The 22,690-nt window shown below is 42.1% G+C and overlaps 1 protein-coding gene across 2 annotated transcripts; it reads right to left on the reverse strand.

The window, feature by feature from the left end:
• Nucleotides 1-828: 828 nt before the first annotated feature.
• CEP104 (centrosomal protein 104) lies at nt 829-22,673 on the reverse strand. Of its 2 annotated transcripts, none has more exons than XM_053451374.1 (22): nt 22,341-22,673; nt 20,897-21,110; nt 20,459-20,632; nt 20,038-20,176; nt 19,622-19,684; nt 19,240-19,316; nt 18,298-18,466; nt 17,777-17,932; nt 15,705-15,959; nt 15,062-15,265; nt 14,266-14,433; nt 11,487-11,660; nt 9,801-9,977; nt 9,309-9,515; nt 8,887-9,003; nt 8,703-8,736; nt 8,302-8,383; nt 7,449-7,557; nt 7,009-7,147; nt 4,554-4,621; nt 1,441-1,531; nt 829-1,166 (listed from the first exon to the last, which is right to left on the reverse strand). In XM_053451374.1, exons 2-22 carry the CDS (start codon nt 21,007-21,009, stop codon nt 1,024-1,026), a joined length of 2,859 nt encoding a protein of 952 aa, XP_053307349.1. In that variant the 5' UTR covers nt 21,010-21,110; nt 22,341-22,673; the 3' UTR covers nt 829-1,023. The 2 variants fall into 2 exon arrangements, with proteins under 2 accessions (XP_053307349.1, XP_053307348.1); XM_053451373.1 differs by having other exon boundaries at nt 20,897-21,126.
• Nucleotides 22,674-22,690: the final 17 nt, after the last annotated feature.

The following is a 22,690-nucleotide window of genomic DNA, read 5'->3' on the forward strand; positions in this document are numbered from 1 at the left end:
AAAACCTAGCGCCATCCCCGCAAACAGAAAATTAAAGTGCTGCCGGATGTCGGCACAAACTGCGTAATACGGACAATTTTTAGACAATGGAAAAGAAAAATAAAGTAGACAACAATTTCAAAAATATGTGATTATTTAGTCATGGATTTACAATATACACACAATAAAATAAATATTTTTAAACAAAATCACAAATATTAAAAAGGAAGCCTTAAGCATGCATAAGTCCGATCATACGCTCTGTTCCCAGGCTCCTGCATTTAAGGACGGCTTCCCTGAACATGACTTGGTAACGCATGCCATATGTTTTTATTTATTTTTTATTCTATTTTGATAAGGTCTTACTCGATAGCTCATGGAATTTAATTCTAGAAACCTATGTTTTTTATTTTTTCAGTAAAAGTTTTGCTGTTATTGGGGGACGAATCTTTCATGAATCGAACCGCAATTCCTAGTATGTATTTTTTGTCTCATGTCCAACGGCCTCTCGGCATCTATGCTGGACCTTAATCAAAAGTTTTGTTTTTCTTAAATAACAGTCAAAAAGCTATTAAAGTAAAATGCTTAAATAAAATCTATATATTCTGTGTCTTTAGATCTCCCTTTTTGATATATGTCCTCTGCACAGAGGTTTGTGAAGGTGTCTTCGCTTAAAATATCTCCCGACAAAGGAAATGTCTTCAGTCCAAGTTCTCTATTAAAAATGACTATTAATCCGTAGATTATATATTGGGGTTTCCGACGTAAAAAATAATTCACAATCAGCAACGTGGATGATCTATACTCGTGGTCCACACACTAATGGATAAAATAGAACACCAAACACCGTTTAAGAAAAAAAATGTCACTAATCGACGGAGGAAGTCCGTCATCAGTGGGAATAATTGGTTATGATTAACTAGATAAGACCTCAAAGTGCATTTATGAACCTACCGACCCCTCTTAGTGTTTCTCATACCGAGGAGGGTCGAACCGATGTATGTTCTACTTAATTTCAAAGACCATCGGCTGTTTTCTATCCAATCATCTCTTCGGTTGCGCTCTTGTCATAGTTTTATTTAATCCGGCTCTCGGGGCTGGGATCTTGCTCCCGGCGACGGGCGCTCGTTGTTTGCCCAGCACGGGGCCGGGTTTAGTTACGGCGGATCCTCCGACTTTAACAGCCGCTGTAATTAAATAAAAATAAATTTCGTGTGAATTTTTTTTTTTTTACAGTAATAGAAAAACACATTACAACGCCAACTGGATCCATAATGCATTCACAGAATGTATTAAAGATCCCAAAAGGCCAAGTACATCTTTCCGTAACGGAAACAGACCCATTAACAGATTTCTTCCGCAGAAAGCATCACTCTCATTAGGGCAGAAACACCTCATACGGATGGACTGGTCTTTGAAGGCGATTTTAGGGGCTGGTTATATAACGGAGGAACCGCTTACCATGCGATGCCAGTTGAGTTCTTTGAAGGGCTTGCGTCCTGCGAGGGTTTGCCTTGCAGCCATCTTTTCCCATGAGATGAGATTTCCATGCCTACGATGAAACGGGAACAGCGGGTGAAGATCTGTACAGAGAGTCGCCCTTGTAGGGTGTATAGAGCAGTAATATTGGCCTTTACTTTTGATACTATATTTTAACATCGCTCACTCGACGACCGATATGTTTTGTCGGGGGCAGAGTAAAAAGAAGTTAAAATGAGAAATGTAAAATGAATTTTAATTTTAAAAATTGTTAACTGCATGTAAAAGGGCCGGTTTGGTGTCCCTGACTCCCCGACTAAAGAGAAATCCATATTAAAAGTACCATTAAAAAAAAAAAGCCCTACAGCTGCAGCTACCCTCTTCCTCTCTTTCATTACTTGCCACCGATTGGTTGCTAGAAGTGCTCCCAATAAAATCAACAGCATCGTTTTTAACGCATGTGGACGGGGGTCTGAATAGATCACAGAGCCAGTGCTGGCAATTTAACCCCTTAATGGGTTGTCCTAAAACCCATTAAAAATAATGCATTGTCACGAAGGGGTTAATGCATTAAAGGGCTCATGATTGCTGATTTCTCCTTTCCAATAACTGCAGTAACAACACATAACCCAAAGGTGTTTTAGGTTCCCCTTTATATTTGGTTATAAAGGAATATGATTTTTAACCAAATCCCATACCGACAACTTTTCCTCCCCGCGATCTGTATGTCTGTTCACTCGGAGGAAGGCTTTAGGAGGAATTGAAGGAGGAACGGGAATCGCATAAGCTTTGTATTTCATGTTGTAACATTTTGAAACGTAACCAGCGCCAACACCTCAATCGGGCACATTTATTCAATAGAATTCTGGCACTCGGAGGCATTTTGGGGCAAAGCGCGCATTAGATCGTTGTTGATACAAAACACAGCGAAATAACTGGGTGGACGAGAAGACGCTGTTTATACTTCCAAGCAGGCGAGGCCCTCTGCTAATGAAAACGGACAAGTAACAGGTTTGGAGTTTGGAAGAAACCGAACATTAAACCAGCTGCTTCGTGCCGTGACTGCAGACTATTAAAGGGGAAAACAGCACAAAAACCATCAAAAATATTAAACGTATGATTTTGTGCCGACTTGGTAAGTTCTCTAGTGTCTGTCCATGCGGGTCCCAATTTATATATGCTTCCAGTAAGCAGAGGTTCCAAATACTATTGGAAATAAAAAAAAAATGGTCTTATCGCCATAGCAGCCAATGGAATGTTTTTTTTTTTTTTCTCCTAACTGGACCATTTTTGTTTGTTGCTACGGTGTTAAGACCGCTTTATGGAACCTCCTCAAAGCAGCGCATGCGCCTCTTTCATTACCAAAAGAGGATCAGTCGGACGCATTGAACGGAGGATCCGGAAATCCTCGTCAAGAGTCTCGAGGAGCTGCTTTTATAATTAATGAAACTGAACGCAGTTTGAGATATAAGCAGGGGCATCATCCTCAAAATGTCTTGGCTCAATGATCGTTAAAATATCTAAGCTAAGAAGAGCCGTCGTCTGCGCCATCGCGTCCCAAGTGGACATTTCGTGTTCTCCCGTGGATCGGCGTTTCCACAGGAGGTTACGCTTTCTGCCCCAACGGACATGAAGAAGAAGAGCGTGGGCACAATTCACATGGGGGCATAAACCCTAGGACCGACCCTGGGTAATAGGTTTAAAACTTAAACGTTAAAGGGTAGTAAGAACATGGAGTGATCTTCCCATGCAAAGAGGGTGAGGGAGAGTTAAGGAGCTAAACCAAAAAAAATGCCAGGGACATCCGAAACTCCCCCAAAGTACAAGTAATTAGAAGGTTTAGATACACCGATCAGATAAGCGTATGGCTTCTTATCTGTAATCATAAACTCGGAATTATTTTTACGTTGGCAACAGGCCTGACGGGGAGCTTTAGTTTTCAAGACATCGTCAAAAAATGTGGAGCACTAAAATTTTTATTACAGCGCTATTCTATCTCCAAAGCCTGGTAAGACGGGCCGTGCGGACGATATTTGGGGAGCGGAGAAGGTAAAAGCGAAACGTCGCCAAGTAAACAATTAACTGAAAGTCTATATTTTCTTAGAAGGCTCGTGCCCCGCGTGTCAAGGACCGGCGTTGGCTTTAAACGCTCCATCGATCTCCAGAGTCGACGTTCTACCCGTATAATCGGTACAGGAGCTGGCACGCGGTAACCCCCCCCCCAAAAAAACACTTATTTTCATTAAACTTTAAGAAGAAATGACTGAAAACGAACCCGCTATCTCACTGCCAAAGACCATCTATTTAATCTTGGGCTAGAAAAAGGACTGAAATATCACACAACAAAGAAATGTCCTTCATACAGATTTCTTTTTTTACCCAAGCGAAGACATAAAACACGACCGCTACGCGGGAAGTCAAGCGGCGAGGGAAGGAATCGGAGCACAACATGGCTTTTATTTGAAATTATAACTGTGTCTTTTTACCACACAGCCGGCTCGGCGATATCGCTTACCGGACTTGAAATGATGAAAGAATGAACGCACCTCTATATGGTTTCTCGGGGGGAAACTTTGTAATTAGTCCCCGTTACGTTACACTGAATGGGTATGTTGTCGGGGGGGGGGGCAGACTCATAAAAGTCCCCTCAATGACCTGACTGGTTCCAGAACGTCCATTAATTTCCACGAGACAAAGGTACCCTAAGTTGGCGAACACCTGGGAAGGCCAAAGGATATCTATTCTCATTTCATGCCGGTGCCTAATCATCATCCCAGTGATTACAAAATAGCCGATGTGATGCAATGTTTGTTGAATGTTTTGTACATTAAACTTAGCACGGCGTTGGTACATAATAATTAACATAATCAGCATGTGTTTACATCATCGGGTCTTTGTTGATATTTGAGAGATAGATGCATGACCCTACGCGTTTTGCCGTACAAAGCCAGCTTTTTGTGACATTATTCGATCCGCTGGAATCGGTCATTTAACTCATCTGGACCTTTCAGTGCAGGGAGATGGACGGCATTGTAACGTTCGGGCTCGCTGACCCATCTTATAAATATTTCACCAATTTGTTACAGACACGTTACCTCTTCTCCTGGCATGAAGTTTTCATGGCATAACGGACAGCGATTGGCCACCTTGTCCCCCTTAGAAGCTGTAATCGAGTTAAACAAAAATATATATTAGTAATGATATAAAATGATCGCAGTTTTCTTATCTGCTCCTGTAGAAGAATCGGCAAAGAATGCATTGAAAACAATAAAAAACAAGAACAAATAAGACCAACCAGTGGCAAATCCTTCAGAAGAACATTTAAGTGTTTGGGTCAACAGACTCAAAATACCAAGCAGGTTAGCCCACCTGTGCTTGTGTGAAGGGACATACACACCTGTACTGTACCCAAAGCCCATTTTTAAAGGGAACACTTCATTACAGCTTAATAAAAATGTTATCATGGTCTAGTACAGACTCCATCTTGTTAATATAAAATCGTTATAAAATAACTCATTTATCCCAATAGATTGTCCCCCCCTAAAAGAAAAAAAATCTTACACAACAATAATGGAACCCACCAGCCCCGTTGGCGAAATAAATCTTGTAACAACTTAATATACGTTGAAAGGGAGCAGCTTTACTGAGCTTATATATATAAATGGGGCTTCCAACGGACCGTGGACCGCGGCCCAGTCATCTTCTTTAAGAGACACGCAGCTGGTGTAGACACTTTCGGTAAACGGACGCACCCAGACCTCAGTGAATTTAGTCACCAACAAAACTATAGGAATTTGGAATTCAGGCCATTAAGCCGAACAGACATTGGGAAACTCTTGGACAACGGAGTAAAGAGACACGCCTGTGTTTAGTGTACGAGAGGTGGAAGCGCTTCAGGGTGTGGGGGTCCTATTCTCCTGCCAGCTGTAGGCACGTTAGGAACAAACTTGGCTCCAACCCGTTGCTTTTCTTTTATGACCTTCGCCGTGGCCAAAGTGATTCATACGACAAGGCTTAGAACAGAAGAAAAGAATCAAGCGGAGCTGACAGTTCTACGAGCGAAGACAAAGGCCTGCACTGTTCTAATGTGTTAAGTGCTCCTTCCATCGGGCTTTATGAAGTCACGTAGAGTTTGAGGATCTGCAGACTTTAAGCGATGACATGAATGCGGGAAAAAAAATAAAGGAGTTGGAAGCTAGAAAACGGACTTACTTTAGAGACTTAGAGAAATATTATTATATATATTATTATATTAATATTAAATTATATAACAGAATGTTATAAAATAAAATGGCAAAGGGCTTCTCTGCAGTTATAGATATTGAGATCCCATCTCTCTCTTCTTTCCTCCAAGCCAAACATCTAGGAGAAGGGATAGAACTAGATGAGAACCTGAGGAAGGAGCCCAACTATTCTGTGATTTTATTGGAATAAGTTTCTCCAAGCTAAACGATCCCTTGTTCTTCCCTGATAAATTGTTTGAAGGATATAAATTACCATTTTAGTCGTCCTCTGAACTCTGACCAGTTCTGGAGACCTTCTATAGATGTGGTCTCCAGAACTGTACACAATCCTCTAGGTGAAGTCTGGCCAGAGATCTGTGAGGTGGCAGAACCTTTCCTCCTCTTCCCACTAGTAATGCCTCTTTATTTACAACCCAGCACCCTGCTTACTAAACCAGACACAAGATTACCTGTCCCCAATCACTCGGCCCTGGAAGAAACCTACAGAAAGTCCTTCCAACAAAATCACAGACTATTTGAGCTCCTTCTTCAGGTTCTCATCTAGTTCTATCCCTTCCCCTAGACCGAGGAACTCTCTACATTTCATTAAGGTTTGAATGTCTGGATGGTGGCCTACTTGGCAGGAATCGATAATGTTACACATGGTCAGGGCTCACCTAAGGGCCCAACCCCAAAGAGTCATTCAAGCCAGTGCTGATCAAGCATTATGGGGAGAATAGATGAACAGCAGTTGGAGATCTGCCCCGGCCTACAGTTATATTATCGACCCGGCAGAGATCGTAAACGTTAATGGGATATCGGCATCAGACAGTGGCGTTTCTCAACACCATAACCAAAAGGATCATAGCGACCGGATACAAAACACTCAGATTAGAATAGGCTGCGATCTTTCATACACGCTGAGTGTAACATTGCGGTCGCTTTAAAGTTACTAAGGGTGTGGGTGAAGTCTGCTAGTTACAGATAGATCGGATTCTTGAATCAGAACAGACTCAGCCTTTTTCTTTGGAGTTTTTATCTAATCAACGGTGACAGAATACGGTACTAATGTACGAAGGGGTTATCAACTTAGTCCAACGTGGGCTCGCACTGCAATCACACGGCTGCACCACATCACCCAAGAAAAAAAACAACCGCTAAGTTCATCTTTTTAGGGCATTTGTTCTATTAACTGAAAAATGATGATAAACGCCCATGACTATGTGTTTCCCATCAAAGTGTCCGCCATCTATCTGGATAGCTTCAAAAGCTCATGGCTACCCCAATGACCCTTTACTGAACCGCGTCGTAACGTTAATATGCTTACGGTTACAGGACTTGGCTTTTAGATGCTCTGTAAGCACTTCTTTGAAAACGGCTTCGGAGCAGCGCTGGCATTTGCCAAATAATTCTTTCTGATCGCATTCGGTTAAGAGGTGGTCCATCAGGCTCGCGATTTCAACAACCTGGAAGAAATTACACTATTACTGCAAAAATAACGGAAAAATGAAACTGCGATCAAAAAACTGCTGGTGCCCAAAGGTCATTCTGCACAATCCGCATTGATCTCAGATGTCAATTCAACCGAGCTCAAAATGTAAGAAATACTCAAACAATTTTAAAAAAAATGATGTTACTAAAGTGAACTTTCTTCTATAGATAAATCATGATTCACTGACATCTGTAAAAGCTTGAAAGAAGCAAAGCCATAGCGCGAGGTATCATAACTGGTTACTAGTGATTACGATTACTAGTTTCTTCAGTTACCTGTTTGCATTGCTCGCATCTTTTCAGCATGGGGCAATGTTTCCAGTAATGTAGATCCAAGCCTTCCTCGTTAAAGGATTCGTCTCTCTCCCCACAAAATATACATAAGCTACAAAAAAGATAATGTAAGATCGCTTAAACAATTACCATTTACGGAGGTCTGAAAGGATATGCAGCTGCTCATCATGCAATTACAAAAGGTAGGTTTAGCTGGCTGGCTACAGTAAAGATATCCATGAAGACCTCGACAACGGGGCAATCGTAACAAACGTAACAGTAACAGCTGGCAAACTTTGGAGGATATCTCAACATGTTCTGTAATGTATGCAATTCTGCTTCAAAGTTTTAAAAGATTGACCTATTGCTATGGCAACTGCTGGAATCTCCCTGCTGACTGGACCACTCCATTGGCTACAATGGCCACAAGACCTCTTTCCAATCCTTTGAACCAAAATTGCTCTATAGAAATAACCCCCATCGCGTAAGAAATCTGGTATAAAGGAACAAAGAGGTAAGGATGGGATCCATCAGCAAACATCTCAGGTTTTAGGAGCCTCCAAGCAGAACGTTCTTGGTGGAACGTATTTGCAGAAAGCTGGCTCAGTAGATGACACAGATGCATCGGTTTTTAACTTGAAGCAATATTTCTTTTGTGCGTCGTAGATAAATCCTGATCCAAGCGTCTACCTTTCTAATGTATTTTAGCATCTGCACCTTCTTCTCTGCTCATTGTGTCTGCTGCATGGACAGCTCAAGGCTATATCTCCTGCACGTAAAGCTAATTACCCCAGAGACATATACCCCTGTCAGCTTAATTACTTTAACAGAATATCGTATATAAAACTTTACTTACTTATCCAAGTAATTTGTCCCCGAAGAATGGCGGTCAGAGGCTTCTGTATTAGGAGACAAGGTTGCCTTTTTGCCACGTTCATCTTAAAAATAAAACATGAAAATAAACTATTAGGGACGTAACGTTTATTTCTAAAGCGCCGGCAGATTCCGCCGCGCGGCTTAAATATAACAAGCGACGTGGGCGTTGGGTTTGAAGGCTCTGCTTATCTGAAAAATAAAATGTATCTTTAAATAATTAAGGCTGTTTACTCACAGTCTACTTTGGTCAAAATCAACACCATTATTTGCCCGGTTTAGATCTGCTTCTCAGCTCTCTCATTATAAATAAAAAAAAAGGTATGTAAAAATTAACTAGGGTCTGAATGAAGCTTTCAGATGATACATAATAAGTAGACTTACCATTTTTGGTTTTATTCATATTGGCATCTTTTGTCTAAAAATAAATAAATAAATATGCAAATTAGGCAGACGTTAGAAGATCCAAAATGGAGAGATTAGGCTCCTCTCTCATAAGGAAGCTCCCGGGTATGACAGCGTATGACATATAACGCACGGAGGCCTCCGTATACAATGATGTCCTTACCTTCCCAGACAGCGCTTCTGCTTGCATCTCCTTCAGGGCTGCCAGCTGTTCTTGGAGGGCTCGGATCTCTTCTTTTTTTTGCCTTTCCGCCTCTTCTGCGAGTGCCTTTTTCTGGGCCTAGTAACGATATTTAGCGTTTTCTGTTTTTTACCCAATGTGTTTTTTTTTTTTTTACATTGGGAGAGTAAAAAGATTTTGGGTTCCGAGTAGGGTTTGTCTCTCATAAAACAGGAACAGCTGGGAGATCCGAAAGCTCCTAAAGCTACCGAACACGCCAATGTTGGATTCCATCGGTTAGATGGGCCATGATTTATTATTTTTAAACAATATACTGGTCATAGCGGGAGGGAAAGCAGTGGCAGCAGAGGCTACGCATGCTGAAAAGGGACGTTACCGGATTCAATCACACAAGCGTTACGCACCTTGAGTTCCGCATCTGTGGGTCTCCCATCAATTTTGGCGAAGCCATCGAAGAGAGTTTTGTATAAGATATTTCTCCGCGTGTTGGAGTCATCGGTCGGCATGTATCCCAGCACTTGGCTCCGATGCTGCTTGTATAGGTAGAGAATCATCCGGACGGCTTTATCCCGCACTTCTGACGTTGTGTATTCCAGGGCGCCTATTGCAAGCTGAGACATAAAAAGTTATTAATTATATTAATTATCTAGGAATGAAAAGCGAATGATGGAAAGCTTCTTTAAAAACATAGAGCAGATCAGACCCATTCCACCCATCTAGTCTGCCCATTTTTACCAAAGTACTCATCTTAGATTCAGGAGCCATATGCCTATCCCATGCATGTTTAAATCCCCTCACTGTATTAGCCCTTACCACTTATGCCAGACAGATGTTCCATGTATCTACCACCCTCTCTGAGAATTACGTTACATCCGAACCTCAGATTTTCCGCTTACCTTCATGACGTTGTCCACAGTAAATCCAGAATTTTCCACCCCCAACTCTGCGATCAACGTGTCCACCAACTCCATTTGACTCAAGGCCAGACGAGAAGGCAACGTTGCCTTCAGCGGTTGAACCAAATGAACCGTAATGATTTGCAGGGGTTTAACTTCTTTAAAAAGGGCCATTTCCTAGACCAAAAAAAACGGCATTAGTATAATGGTGACCATGATCACAATACATCTCCTGGATCATTGAGAACATAAAGCAATCAGTCTGATCAAACACAGCCGCTCCTTACAATAACGCTCAAAAAAGCCACTTTTTTGGATTGGTTTACTTGGCTTTTCTTCAAAACCTTCTGGAACCTTCAAAAGCTAATCCTCAGAAGACGTGAATTGGAGTTTTAGATGTCAGAAGCTATAACTTTCTGGCGCTTGATGCCGAGACCGCAGAAGAAAGCATTAGCTTAACATAGTTTTAGAAGTACTAATGTACTGGATGCCCCAGTGGAACCATTAAAGGGGCAGTTTACTCACCCCGACAGCACCAGTAAAGAAGAATACATATTATGGGGGGGGGGATACGGGGTATTGCATGAGAAACCATGCATATTTAAAGAGACCTCTCAGCTATCACATGCATTAAAGGGAATATGATGGTTGGAAAGTCATTCAATTAAATGCAATGAAGCCACGGATCGGTTTTGATCTATACATTTCACTATTGATGATTACATCGCAGCAAATCCCTGGCAATTCAATGCTTACCTGGTCTGGAGAGCAAAGGGTTAAAAGAACGAAATGCCGCTAGGGCCTGTTTTGATATTAAAAACGGGACTAAAGAAAACGTACGTTAAAAAGATTTCATTAAGGCTTTTGGCTTTTTTTTTTACGTCTGGCTAAGTGCAGCATGTCATGTCTAACTCACACAAAAGTGTTTCTGTAATGCTTTTCACGATTTCCGTTTGAGTGTACGATTACGAACGCCTTGTGCCGGAGCCAAGAGCCGCCTATGAAATAATCACGGACCGCCGGGAAACAAACGAAAAAGGGGGGGGGCTCAAGGTTTCACAAAGGAGCTCTTTAACTCTTTAGACGCGTCTCTGTCAGACCCCATTTTCGTCTGTTAAAGGGCTGCGTGGACTCGGAGTTTAGCTGATCGGTCCCCAGACGGCAACGAGTGCGCGACCACAAAGCGTTACTGTTCCAGTATAGCTTATCCGGCCGCGTATCGCAGAGCCGGGTCCGTTTGGGTAGCCGCTGTGAACACCTATTTGGTAGAGAACAAGGCGTGTATTGTTCATACTAAAAGCTGGAAGAATTTGCTTTTTAATGTTATATTTACATCACGGTATTTATGTTGGTGTACCGTGAGCACTAGGTTCTGTGTTTATTTAACATGGGATGCAAGTTCACTAACGCAGCAAACACAACCCCACATTGATTTAACGCTAACGTGTTTTGGGCTCGGTGGATGGGATACGGAATTTCACAGAAAAATCACTTTGGAGTGACCGAGTTTCAGCAGATCTGTTCCAAGTCCCACCAACTCCCGGGGATACCATGAAAAACCTAGCAGAGGGTAGTAGAAAAGTGAAACAGCCTTCCATCAGAACTAGAAGAGGTTAATACAGCGAGGGGATTTAAACACGCATGGGATAGGCATATGGCTCCTGAATCTAAGACGAAACATCGTACCTGGATGAAGTTGGAGGCGATTAACCTGTACCGCGTGGCAGAGTCTCCGGTGCGGGACAGCAGGTCTGGAAGGGTTTTCTCCACGCAGTGAGTGGTTTCGGATTTGCCCAGCTTGTGTTTCGGGATGTAATGAGTGATTATCATCTTCAAAAGCCTTAATGAAGCTTGGAAAACCTAATTAAAAGAAGACGCAACAACGATTAATCCCTTATGCCGTGACAGCGAAGTGCAACGCCACCAATACATGCCAGAGGGAGAAATAAAATACGGAGCTGTCTCCATCAAACAAACCCCTTCATTTTATTGATTCAGTAAAAGTTATTATCTGTAATGCCACAACAGTATGGGGACAATATACATCACCGCTCAAAAGTTTGGGGGTCAATTAATTGTTCTCATGGAAAACAAGGGACATTTCTAGCTGAAACATAATTGTGAAAGGGTTTCTAATCATCAATGAGCCTTTTAAACTTAAATCAGCGAACACAACGTGCCATTGGAACACAGGAGTGATGGGAGTGATAAAGGGCCATTGGAACACAGGAGTGATGGGAGTGATAAAGGGCCTCTGTACGGCTATGAAGAGATTCCATTAAAACTTAGCCGTTCCCAGCTACAATAGTCATTTCCAACATTAACCCCGTCTGCGCTGCATTTCTGATCCAATTTGTGTTATTTTAATGGACAAAAATGTGCTTTTCTCATTAACAAGGACATTTCTAAGTGACCCCAAACTCCTGAACAGTAGTGAACATAACCTCCCTTCAACAAGCCCCCCAATAAATATGAATAAATTAAAATAAAAAGACTTATATCTTTAGTTTATTTATTGTTTGTTGGAATTACTGCCATAATAATAACGAAGAGGAAGAGTTCATTAAAGAATAAAATGTATTGATGTATGATTGAGGAGGAAATAAGAGCGGCCTTCCATGTGAATTTTTGTACGGCGTGTAATTATTTATCGTAAAAGCAGAACCCGGCTTAAGTGTACCCTGCTGCGTGTGCGTACGCCAGGCTCCCGTGCCAGGCATGGCGACGCGCGTCTAACGTCCTCGCTGTGATATCACCCGGGGGGATCGTCAGAGAACTTTCACACGTCCAAGAGGCTAAAGCAACATTAACTGAACGCGTCAAGAGAAACGCCGATTCAGACAGATCCGTCGATGGATCAATGTTTATGATGGAAACTTTGAATGGTGAATTATAAAAAATAAAAAAGAAGTTTTGCGGTAAGCGTAGTCGAGCTTAAAGGGACGCCTCGCCGTTCACGTCTGCCTTGGAGCGCTTTCTTCCCGTAAGCAGCTGTGGCCAATTAAGATATCATCTTCGTTAAACCAACGCCGGGCTTTTTTTTTTCTTCGCGGGATGATGTATTTTCCACTAGCGAGTACATTACGCTGCCCCCGTCTATACATTCATTGTTCCTGGCCTCCGCGCAGGACTCCTTTCCAGAAACACAGAGGAAATTACAAGGGCCGTGGAATCTTAGAGCCCTTTGTGTTTGTGGGTACGCCGACCCTCCGCAGAGACGCGAGACGCGTTACGAGGGACCCGTCGAGCGGAGCTTCCAAAAGGCTGCGCACAATGCCCGGTTTGAGAATTTATTGTTTTAATTAGTCACTCGGACTCATTAAAGTCACTTTGGCAGCAGCGCTCTGGAAAGTAGAACCAGGATGTTGTCCAACTGGTTTCACATCAGCGAGGGATATCCAGATATTCCAAGCCAGCTTTATTTATCGCTAACTGGTCCAAAAAACAATTGGCAGCAAAAAAAAATAAAAAATGCCAGCGTAGAGAAAAATCCTGGTAAGTTAACCCGGTGTATACAACGATACATAGCAACAGAGAATCTGTCGGCAGATCGGCCCCATTCGGCCCCCGTTTCTCCTGCTGTAAAGACTCAAACCTTAATCAGTCGTTGGTCTCGTCTTGGATTCAGGAGACATATCCCATGCGTTTTTAAATCCCCTCACTGTATTACCCTCTACCACATCTGCTGGGGATTGTTCCACTTATCTACCACCTTCTCAGTAAAATACAATTTCCTTACATCACATCTAAACCTCTCACCATCTAGCTTCTTGTTCTCCTATGAAATAAACTTCTCTCCTGTACTTTGTAAAATCTGTTTATGTATTTAAATGGCTTCTATCACGTCTTGTCTCTTTCCTCCAAGCCGTACATGCCGAGATCTCTTCGTCTTTCCTGAAAACCTTCTTGGGTTTATTTAACCCTTTGACATATTTGAATGTACCTATCATGTCTCCCCTCGCTCTTCACAGAGTACTTTAATATGCTGGGCAGTATATTGGGCAGTATTTAAAAAATAAATAAATAAAATAATAAAAATAAGTATATAAAGGTGCCGAATAGCATTATGTAGCCTTTACCCCAAGGCAGAAACTTCCATGGCCCATGGGAAACGCACCTGGGCATTCTGCCAACTTCCAGACGCATTTTAGGCTTTTCTACCCTTAGTCACGTGTGTCGACACAAGAGGTCATCACATGCGGGTCTAGAAGATGGGAATAAATATCTCAAACGGCCCTATAGCATGAAACTTAAGGTACTCAGACTGAGAGGAGAGGGCTGGACAGGGGCTTATTCCAGGACAAAACGGTAAAATAATGCTTCCCAAAACCTCTAAGACTTCAGATTACATTAGGATCGTTTTCCTTAGAATAACAGACTACATGATTGCACCAGGCATTAATAATAAACATACAAATAAAATATATATATGCCATAAAAGTATATAAAAATAGGCCGCGCTCACCGAGGTCACTTTGTCTTTGATGGCGCGACGGACAAGGAATATCGCAGCGCGGAGCATGGTTTTCAGGTCGTCCTTTGATGTCTCGCTGGGTATGTCCGACAGTTTCTTGTACACCGCGAGTAAAGCGTCTTCTCTGTAGGACCAAGTCTTGGAATAAGCTCCAGCGACCTAAGAAGAAGAAATCTCAGGATTAACGCACTCGGCGCGCTTCACGGAAGAACATGAAACCATCTTCTCGGAATAGGATTTTCACCTTTGCAGATAATAACGCAAGACTTTTTATTTTGATCCGTTAATAGAATCCGCGCAGGAAAGTTAATGAAGGACTTGAGAGAAAGAATAAAGAATACAATTGTAAGTTAGATGCAGGGGCATCAAGGAGCCCATGTGTCGTCGCAATCACAACCACATGATGATGGGTCTATTCCTGCATCATGGGAATTGTAGTGCATCATGAACATCTGCTGCACAGAGAGACACCTGTCAGAATTAACCCTTGAGACCACCGTCGTGGAGGCATCTCCTGCAGGTCTGATTGCAGAACTACAGCTAAATGTTGGGAAATGCATAGCTGCCCTAAGAAGAATAAGACGCAAACTTCTGCCCTTTGTGTTGACAGCAGTAGGCATCACAATGAATAAGCTGCCATAAAAAGCTCTCACATTTAATCACGCATGCCTCTGTGCTCATAAGAGGGTGTTTTTTTAGGCCCTATACGTAGTTAGTGCATTTCCAAACCTGTCCATAATAACCCCACTACTGTGCTCCTATCACGCAGGACTCCACCGGCACTTACTAGAGCTTCGCCAAACACTTCGATGGCAAAGGAGGCCTCTCTCAGAGCTTTCTCGGTTAACGGCTCTGGTTCCCCGGTGATTTTGGTCCTTGGGGTATCTGCAGCCGTCTCCTCGATGGACTCGGGTTCAAGATAAGTAAATGCCTCGTCTTTGCTTTTCCTCTGGGCTGGAAGCGGCCGCTCATCGTAGGGCAACGCGTCAATCTAAACAGCGGCACGTGGAGACCAAAGACAAATAGTTACTAAAACCTTCATACGTTACGCTACATAATCTTACAAAAATGTTAACATCTCCGCAAACATATGTTTAAACTCAGTTTCCCTCGTGTTCTCGTTCAACTCCCGTTGGCTCCCTCCTGACCTAGTTTAACCTGTGTCCATTTGTTCAAGTAAAATCACAAGAAATGCAAACATGAATAATTAAGGGATATAACTACAAAGTATAACGTTCCTAAGAGAATTTTCTATATTTGATTAAATAAAAAAAAATATGATCAGTGGACATGGTCTTCTCTGCTTCAATAACATTTTTAGTTCTAAAACATTTTGCTGTACTTAGGTATTACTAATATTATATATATATATATATATATATATATATATATACACACACACATATATATACACACACACACACACTTACATTTATGTTTGGGGTGGCTGCCACCGCAGATGGAGCTGGAGCTGGAGGAGGAGGAGGAGAAGGAGAACGTGGCTGTTGTACTGGCTTCGGTGAAGACATCTTTGGAGGCTTCTCTGTCGCGATTTGCCGCTCTCTCTTAGCTCTCCTCTCTATGGTTTTGTCCTGGTCTGGCGGGGGCGAAGTTGCGGTTTTCCGCAGCTGTGGGCTGGTTGGACTCTCCAGTGGATCGAGAGACAACTCTGGGCCCCGACGTATCTAGTAGGAAAGGAGAAACTAAGCCTGAGAACTGGAGGAAGACGGCAAAGAAACCGTTACAACTATATAAATATGTTATAGTATCCCGAGTGACAAGTCATCACAAGATGCATGGGACCATCAGAACGTCCCCAGATCCCACCAATGCACAACGACACCGACGAATATTTAGACTGAATATCAAGTTGTGCTTCCTGGGGTCACTTAAATGTATTAATATTTAGTTACCATTTGGCAAAATTGTTTCAATAAAGTAATAATCTTTATACTTCCTGACCCAAAAGGGTGTATGTGGTTTTACCTCATCCTTCCTTTATCTTAGTGATCTGAAAGAGGCTAGACAAGGCTTTTAACGTCACTTAAAGTGTCTTAATTGCTTTTTTTTTGCAAAACGATAGAAAAATATACATTTTTGAGATCAAAACAAGTAGAGAGCGAGACTCCCCACCCCGACTCTTTGCTCGTGGCTTTAGACCAAAGAGAGTGTTACATTTTCTATTTTCTTTCCGTCCTGAACTCTTTTAACGTGAATCTAATCAATTATTAAGCTCCGGAAACATTTTTCATTTCTATTTCAAAACATATGGGGTTTACTGCCAGAGATGCAAACACACATACAAATGGATGACAATGCCTGAAATAACATGAAATACAGAGGAGACATTGGCTGAAAATGGCTGATTGTTCATTGGCATACAGAGGCCTTTTATCACTCCCATCACTCCTGTGTTCCAATGACCCTTTATCACTCCCATCACTCCTGTGTTCCAATGACCCTTTATCACTCCCATCACTCCTGTGTTCCAATGGCCCTTTATCACTCCCATCACTCCTGTGTTCCAATGGCACTTTGTGTTCGCTAAACCAAGTTTAAAAGGCTAATTGATCGTTAAAAAACCCTTTTCCAATTATGTTACAGCTAGTGAGTGCCCCCACAATCCTCTCTGTTTGTGCAGCCCACCTAGCAGCCATATTTTATTATACTATATATACATATATTTTCGTATACAATAAATCGCACAGCACAGATTTTTATCTTGTTGCAGGGAACCCAGTAAATTTTCTTTTATATCTCAAGTAACATCAACAATGGAATATTTTTTCTTCCATGTACTCGTGCTTTAAAACAATGCTGCTGCTTACAATCAGGTATAGGTTACGTTGTGAATAAACACGGGCCATGAATAATTGACCTTATACGACTGCTAGTCTGCCTAGTCTTTCTGCCTGTGGAATCCGCAGAGATTTTATCCGCGCTCATCGTTCGGCCCTTGTCACCAGAAAGTTATTAACGAGCTAAATGAAATCGCCGATTTTCGTTACGAGAAATCTGATCTCTGGGGCAGCGGGTGATAATTCCCAAGGAATGTCCTGTCAAAAGGAATGAAACAGCGCGCTGCCTGTTCCAAAACACTAAATCCACCACAACAGGCTTTAAAAAAAAAATAAAAGAGACAATGGTTTTATTACGGGAGCTGAATGCAACTTTATAATTCTAGCTTAAAGATTCCTTTCCACCAAACTTAGACGTGATACTTTTTTTTATAGATGAACACACACACACACATATATATATATATATATATATATATATATATATATATATATATATATAAGCGTATTGTTTTATATAGCGCCATCAAATTCCGTAGCGCTGTACAATGGGTATATAAAATATATATATATTTTATATACCCATTGTACAGCGCTACGGAATTTGATGGTGGTCAGAACATGGCACAGCACCTACAGAAGAATATATCGACACATGGATTAGTAAGAGATACGTTGTTGTGGAATGACGTATGGATCCATACCAGCGCAGTATCCAGAAGATCGTGCAGCTCTAACTGTTGATACACTTTCTGCCGGTACTCCTCCATTTGTTGCTTTTTTCGCTTTGCCAAGTCATAGTCCTCTTTCTCCACGGCGCAGCGCTTTTCAACTTCGTAACGGCCAAGACGTTCACCAACCTGAAAAAAAACAAAACACGTGTATTAATCGGTAGGACACGTTGGAGAAACTGTCGTTGTGGTTAAGTTGGGTAATGGTTCTGGTACCCAGTGGAAACATTTATTCCTGCTATGAAAACCACAAATCCTATTTGGTCCTTGTTCTCAAGACATGGCACAACAGCCTTTCACATGCTCTTAACACTTTCTGGTGATCCATCACTATACATATATTCTATTGCTTTAGGGTGCCTCGCCCCGGATGGTGCAATTAAATAGGTCACGCTAGCCGGCAATAAGCATATGTAAGACTGATGAGAATCATGGGAGTTGTAATGCCAAAGCAGCTGATGCCTGCTGGCTACCCCCTGCCATGTGCGGAATACCTTTTGCAGATCAGCAATAGCTTGCTTGAGCTTCTTGGCATAGTCGTAGCGTTCATGGCGGACAGCCTCCTGTTTCTTTTCATCCAATTTGCGAATTATTTGTGCCACTTCTGGATCCTGATACATATCAAAAGCCAAGTCATCCAGCGGGGATATCGAATCTGGTTTTCTGCAGATAAAAAAAGAAATTAATAAAATAAAAAAATAAAAAGTAGAGATGCAAAAATAGGTGATAACATGTAATAAATATCACAACAATCACATAGGAAAAAAATAAAACACCACTTTGCACGACACCGTTATTACAGTTTATCCTTTTGATACAGTAATAATAATCATGATGTACACAATTCAGCCTCATTTATAACCAATCACCTATATTTAAGCATTCTCTAGCAGAGAATCTCTTCTCTATGTCACAAAATAAATCATTTAGCGTAAAAGGTAAATAAATTGTTTCCTTTCTAAACTTTGTAACCGAAGGGTTTTGACAGCGCATGTGCTCCCCCCAGTGGCCATCTGCCAAACTGACACAATGCGGGGAATGATTCTAATTCTATTCATATTCTTTATCTTTATACGATTTCAATAGTTACATGGTAACCCAGGTTTCTAAAAAGAAAGTGGACAGTGACACCAAACATATAAATTAATTACTACAGTCCCCCGACTTTTTTTCCTACCAAATTTCACGTGTATTGCTTTGTTTGGGATTGTATGATGGATAAGGAGGACGGCTTAAGGAGGAATACGGGTAAGAACTAGTGAGTATTACTGTATGTATTAAAGTTACTGTCCCAAATAGCCAGTCATTGGCAGAAAAATGAAGGCAGGCAGTACCAAGTAGTCTATTCCAACTTTACAGAAATGAAAAGACACTACAAAAGGCTTAATGTGAGGTTTTAAATGAAATTTAATACGGACCTATTTTGTTGTTCTTACCCAATATATGAAGAATCCATAGCAGGCTCCTCTGAGCTGTTTCCCAGATACTGGTCGATAAGCTTATCTCTTGTCGGCTTTGGAACACAAAGTTACACAGATTTAAAATTATTTACAAAAGGGACATACTAAGAAAGATAGAACCGGCAGACAGATCAGATAAGACCTATTCAGCCCATCTAGTCTGTAAAGACCCAGACCTTAAATCAGTCCTTGGTCCCATCAAAGATCCAGGACTTCCGTCTTGTACTTTGTTAAATCCATTTATGCATTTAAAATATTTCAATTACATCTCATCTCCCTCTCCTCTTCCCTTTTCTCTGGAATAGGAGAAGAAGCAGGTGTTGAGTGCATCTTATTTATGGTGTAAATAGACTCTTACCGCATTATTCTCCTCGTCGAAGTCCACAGGATCGCCAATAATATTTATAGCAATCAGCGCAACCTTGCATAAAAACAAAGGGACACGGGGTAAATCACACTATAACTCTCCATTCTGTACTGTGCTAAGCAGGTCTACACTATAGACTCCTCTTCAGATTACTTCCGCAACACAGAGGAGCCTCGGTGCACCCTGGGGACACAACGCTGAAGAGGAGAAAGTAGACAGGGAAGCCGAGTCGGGGAAGCAGAGACTGACTAGTTGCTGAAGAAGGTAGGGAGAGAGTGAGAGAGACTGAGAAAAGAACAAACAATGACTGAAAGGCTCCCCTGTTTTCGGACATTCCTTAACTAGGACATTATTAGTGTACCCGGTTCCTTGGCATTGTGTGTATAGGTCAGCCTCGTAACACGTACCTGATTATACAGATTATATCGGTTCGCATAGTTTTTGTGAAAAATCAGCTTCAGGTATTGGCCAACTGCATCGACATACACGGACTTCAGCTCCCGCGCCTTGTAGCTTGTTTTTTCGTTATCAGATAGTGACACATAACTAAAAGAAAAAATACAGATTTTATTTCTAAGTCCATGGCGGTCATATACAGTAAAAGCAGTAGGGTGCCTTAGGATAACATACAAACAGTAGGGTGCCTTAGGGTAACATACAAACAGTAGGGTAAAAATTACGACTTATGAGGATCGCACTAAGAACAGCCACCTAGTGACTAGCCGAGGTTCCTTATGTCATTTATACATTTGGAGATAACTCCCAAATACCAATGTTTAAGCATCACATGCTCCTGTAACGTAAGCCAGGGTAACATTACGCACGCACCCTAATCTTCGGAACCTTTCAGACTGATACGGGGTGAAATACTCAGGCAGGCTTTCCGAGACGTAAAACTCTATTTTGGAGGATATCATGTATTGGTGAGCAAGCAGCTGCAGCTTCCGAATGCGGCATCTTTCCACCATCTGAAGGACGATTTCTTGAGGGTATTGGCAAAACCTACCGGGGGGTAAACGGCAGAAGAGATACGTCAATGACGTAAACCGTCAGCAATAGATTAGATCTCCTTCGCTGCTGAGACGGAGATGCTAGGACTAGTAATAGATCACGTCACGGGATTAATCTAGAAGCCATAGAGAAGAGAAAGACTCCTTACGAACATCTGGCTCGGTGGAGAATCACACTAAATACATATAAATGTTTTTATTTTTTACGTAGACAAGAAAAAACATTAGGATGAAAGCGGAAAGGTTTTTACGGTACCTTGGTGATCGCCACCCAGTAACTGTTGGCGCATGTACCATTAACTCTTTGGCACTGAAGCCATCTTCATGCCCAGAGGAGCTCACTACTACAAATCCAATCTTGTGAGGCATTTTCAAGCTCTGGAGGGATAAAGACGACGTCCGAAATTCCTTTTAGGCGTAAGGAGATAATGGAGTCGCTGCCATATGCTCCTGCAGACTGCAAACCGGATCTACGAGACACAAATCCTGTTCATTCAAGGAAACGGTCCGTTAGAATCTGCGAGGGTTAAAGGATTTCACAAGATGAATGTAATGCTTTAATGAAACAATATGTGAAAAAAAGGGGAAGTCCCACCAGGTTTTATGAATCACGGTGTAACTGTATTTCCAGCTATAGTTTTCACATAGTACGACATTTGTTGCCATTTGTGTATTTGCTACATGTACGCTACATTCTAGCTTTGTTATTCCAGCCCAATCTCCTAGGAAATCGCACCAAGTCCTTATCATCCCGCCTTACGGTAAAAAAAATATAACACTCTGATTATATATACCGTATATATATACGGTAGCTTTTATTCAATAGTCACTGCAAGACGTGTGTAGCGCAAGAATTGTTTTAAAACCTTAAGACAAAGCAATTTTTGTACTACATTTTTTTTTAATTAAACAAAAAACTTGGTGGGATTTCCCCGTTAAGGTTTCCTAAATTTGAGGATTGAGGACTTAATACAACCCCCATCATCCATAGCCAAACCATCATTCATCATCATAATGTATCCTCCAATGCCCCAGCTAGACAACAACTCACATCATACGATGCACCTCAGCTGTCACTGGGGCTCAATAATAAATTAAAATTCTAATCTCACTGCAGCTTAGAGCAGCAACTAAAACCCAAAAGCTATGGTTACACCACAACTCAGATCATCCCCAGCCAAATACTACTTTACAGCTCATAATGCCCCCGCCAGCAGGTAGTAACAATATTTACCAGCTTCCCCCATAGGCAGGTTAGATAATACCCCCTAATCACAACTCCCAATAATCACAGGCACCAACAGGGGGCAGCATGTGTTACATTCCTACACATTACAGCTAATCAATGGGCATACATGGACTACAACTCTCATCAACCACAGCTGACGGAACCTGCAGCCCCTTAATATCAGGTTGGTTTGCAACTCCCAGCATCCTCTGCCAAAAGAGGAAGGCGATTCCCATCATTGCCACCCCTGCCTAACATAACCCAACGGTGAATGGGCAGCCACTCTAATCACAGCAGTGGAAGCAGGACTACAACTCCCATCAACCCCATACAGGTGCATCCCACACACCCAGCCACAGGCCTGAATTACCGGTCTCCCAATCTGTTCTGCTCACTGAGCATCCTATCTCTCCATAATGCCACAGAACATACTGGAAGCTTTTCAGACCCCCCCCCATGCCCTACGACTTACCCCAGGCCTGGGTACCCCTGACCCTAGGTACCCGGATTCCTAAAAACAGTGGGCGGGCAGACAGGCAGGAAGTCTTCGGTACCAGTAGCTGGCAGTAATGCCCCTGAGGCACCAGCCTCCTGACACCTTATATTGAGGGCATTTTACCGCCAGTTACTTAATTGTACCCCCTTATCACAGGGTATTAAGACAATCCCGTATTGTCAGGCGGCCACGGTAAATTCTCTGCGCACCGGTAACATCCACAGACCTCGGCCACAATCTCCGTCACTACCACCACCTCTCCTCCATCTCCATAACCACCGTTTGACAACAACCCCAGCGGCGCGCATGCGTCTGCCGCTCACCGG

The sequence above is a fragment of the Spea bombifrons genome, chromosome 12, assembly GCF_027358695.1.
Source record: "Spea bombifrons isolate aSpeBom1 chromosome 12, aSpeBom1.2.pri, whole genome shotgun sequence".
NCBI lineage: Eukaryota > Metazoa > Chordata > Amphibia > Anura > Pelobatidae > Spea > Spea bombifrons.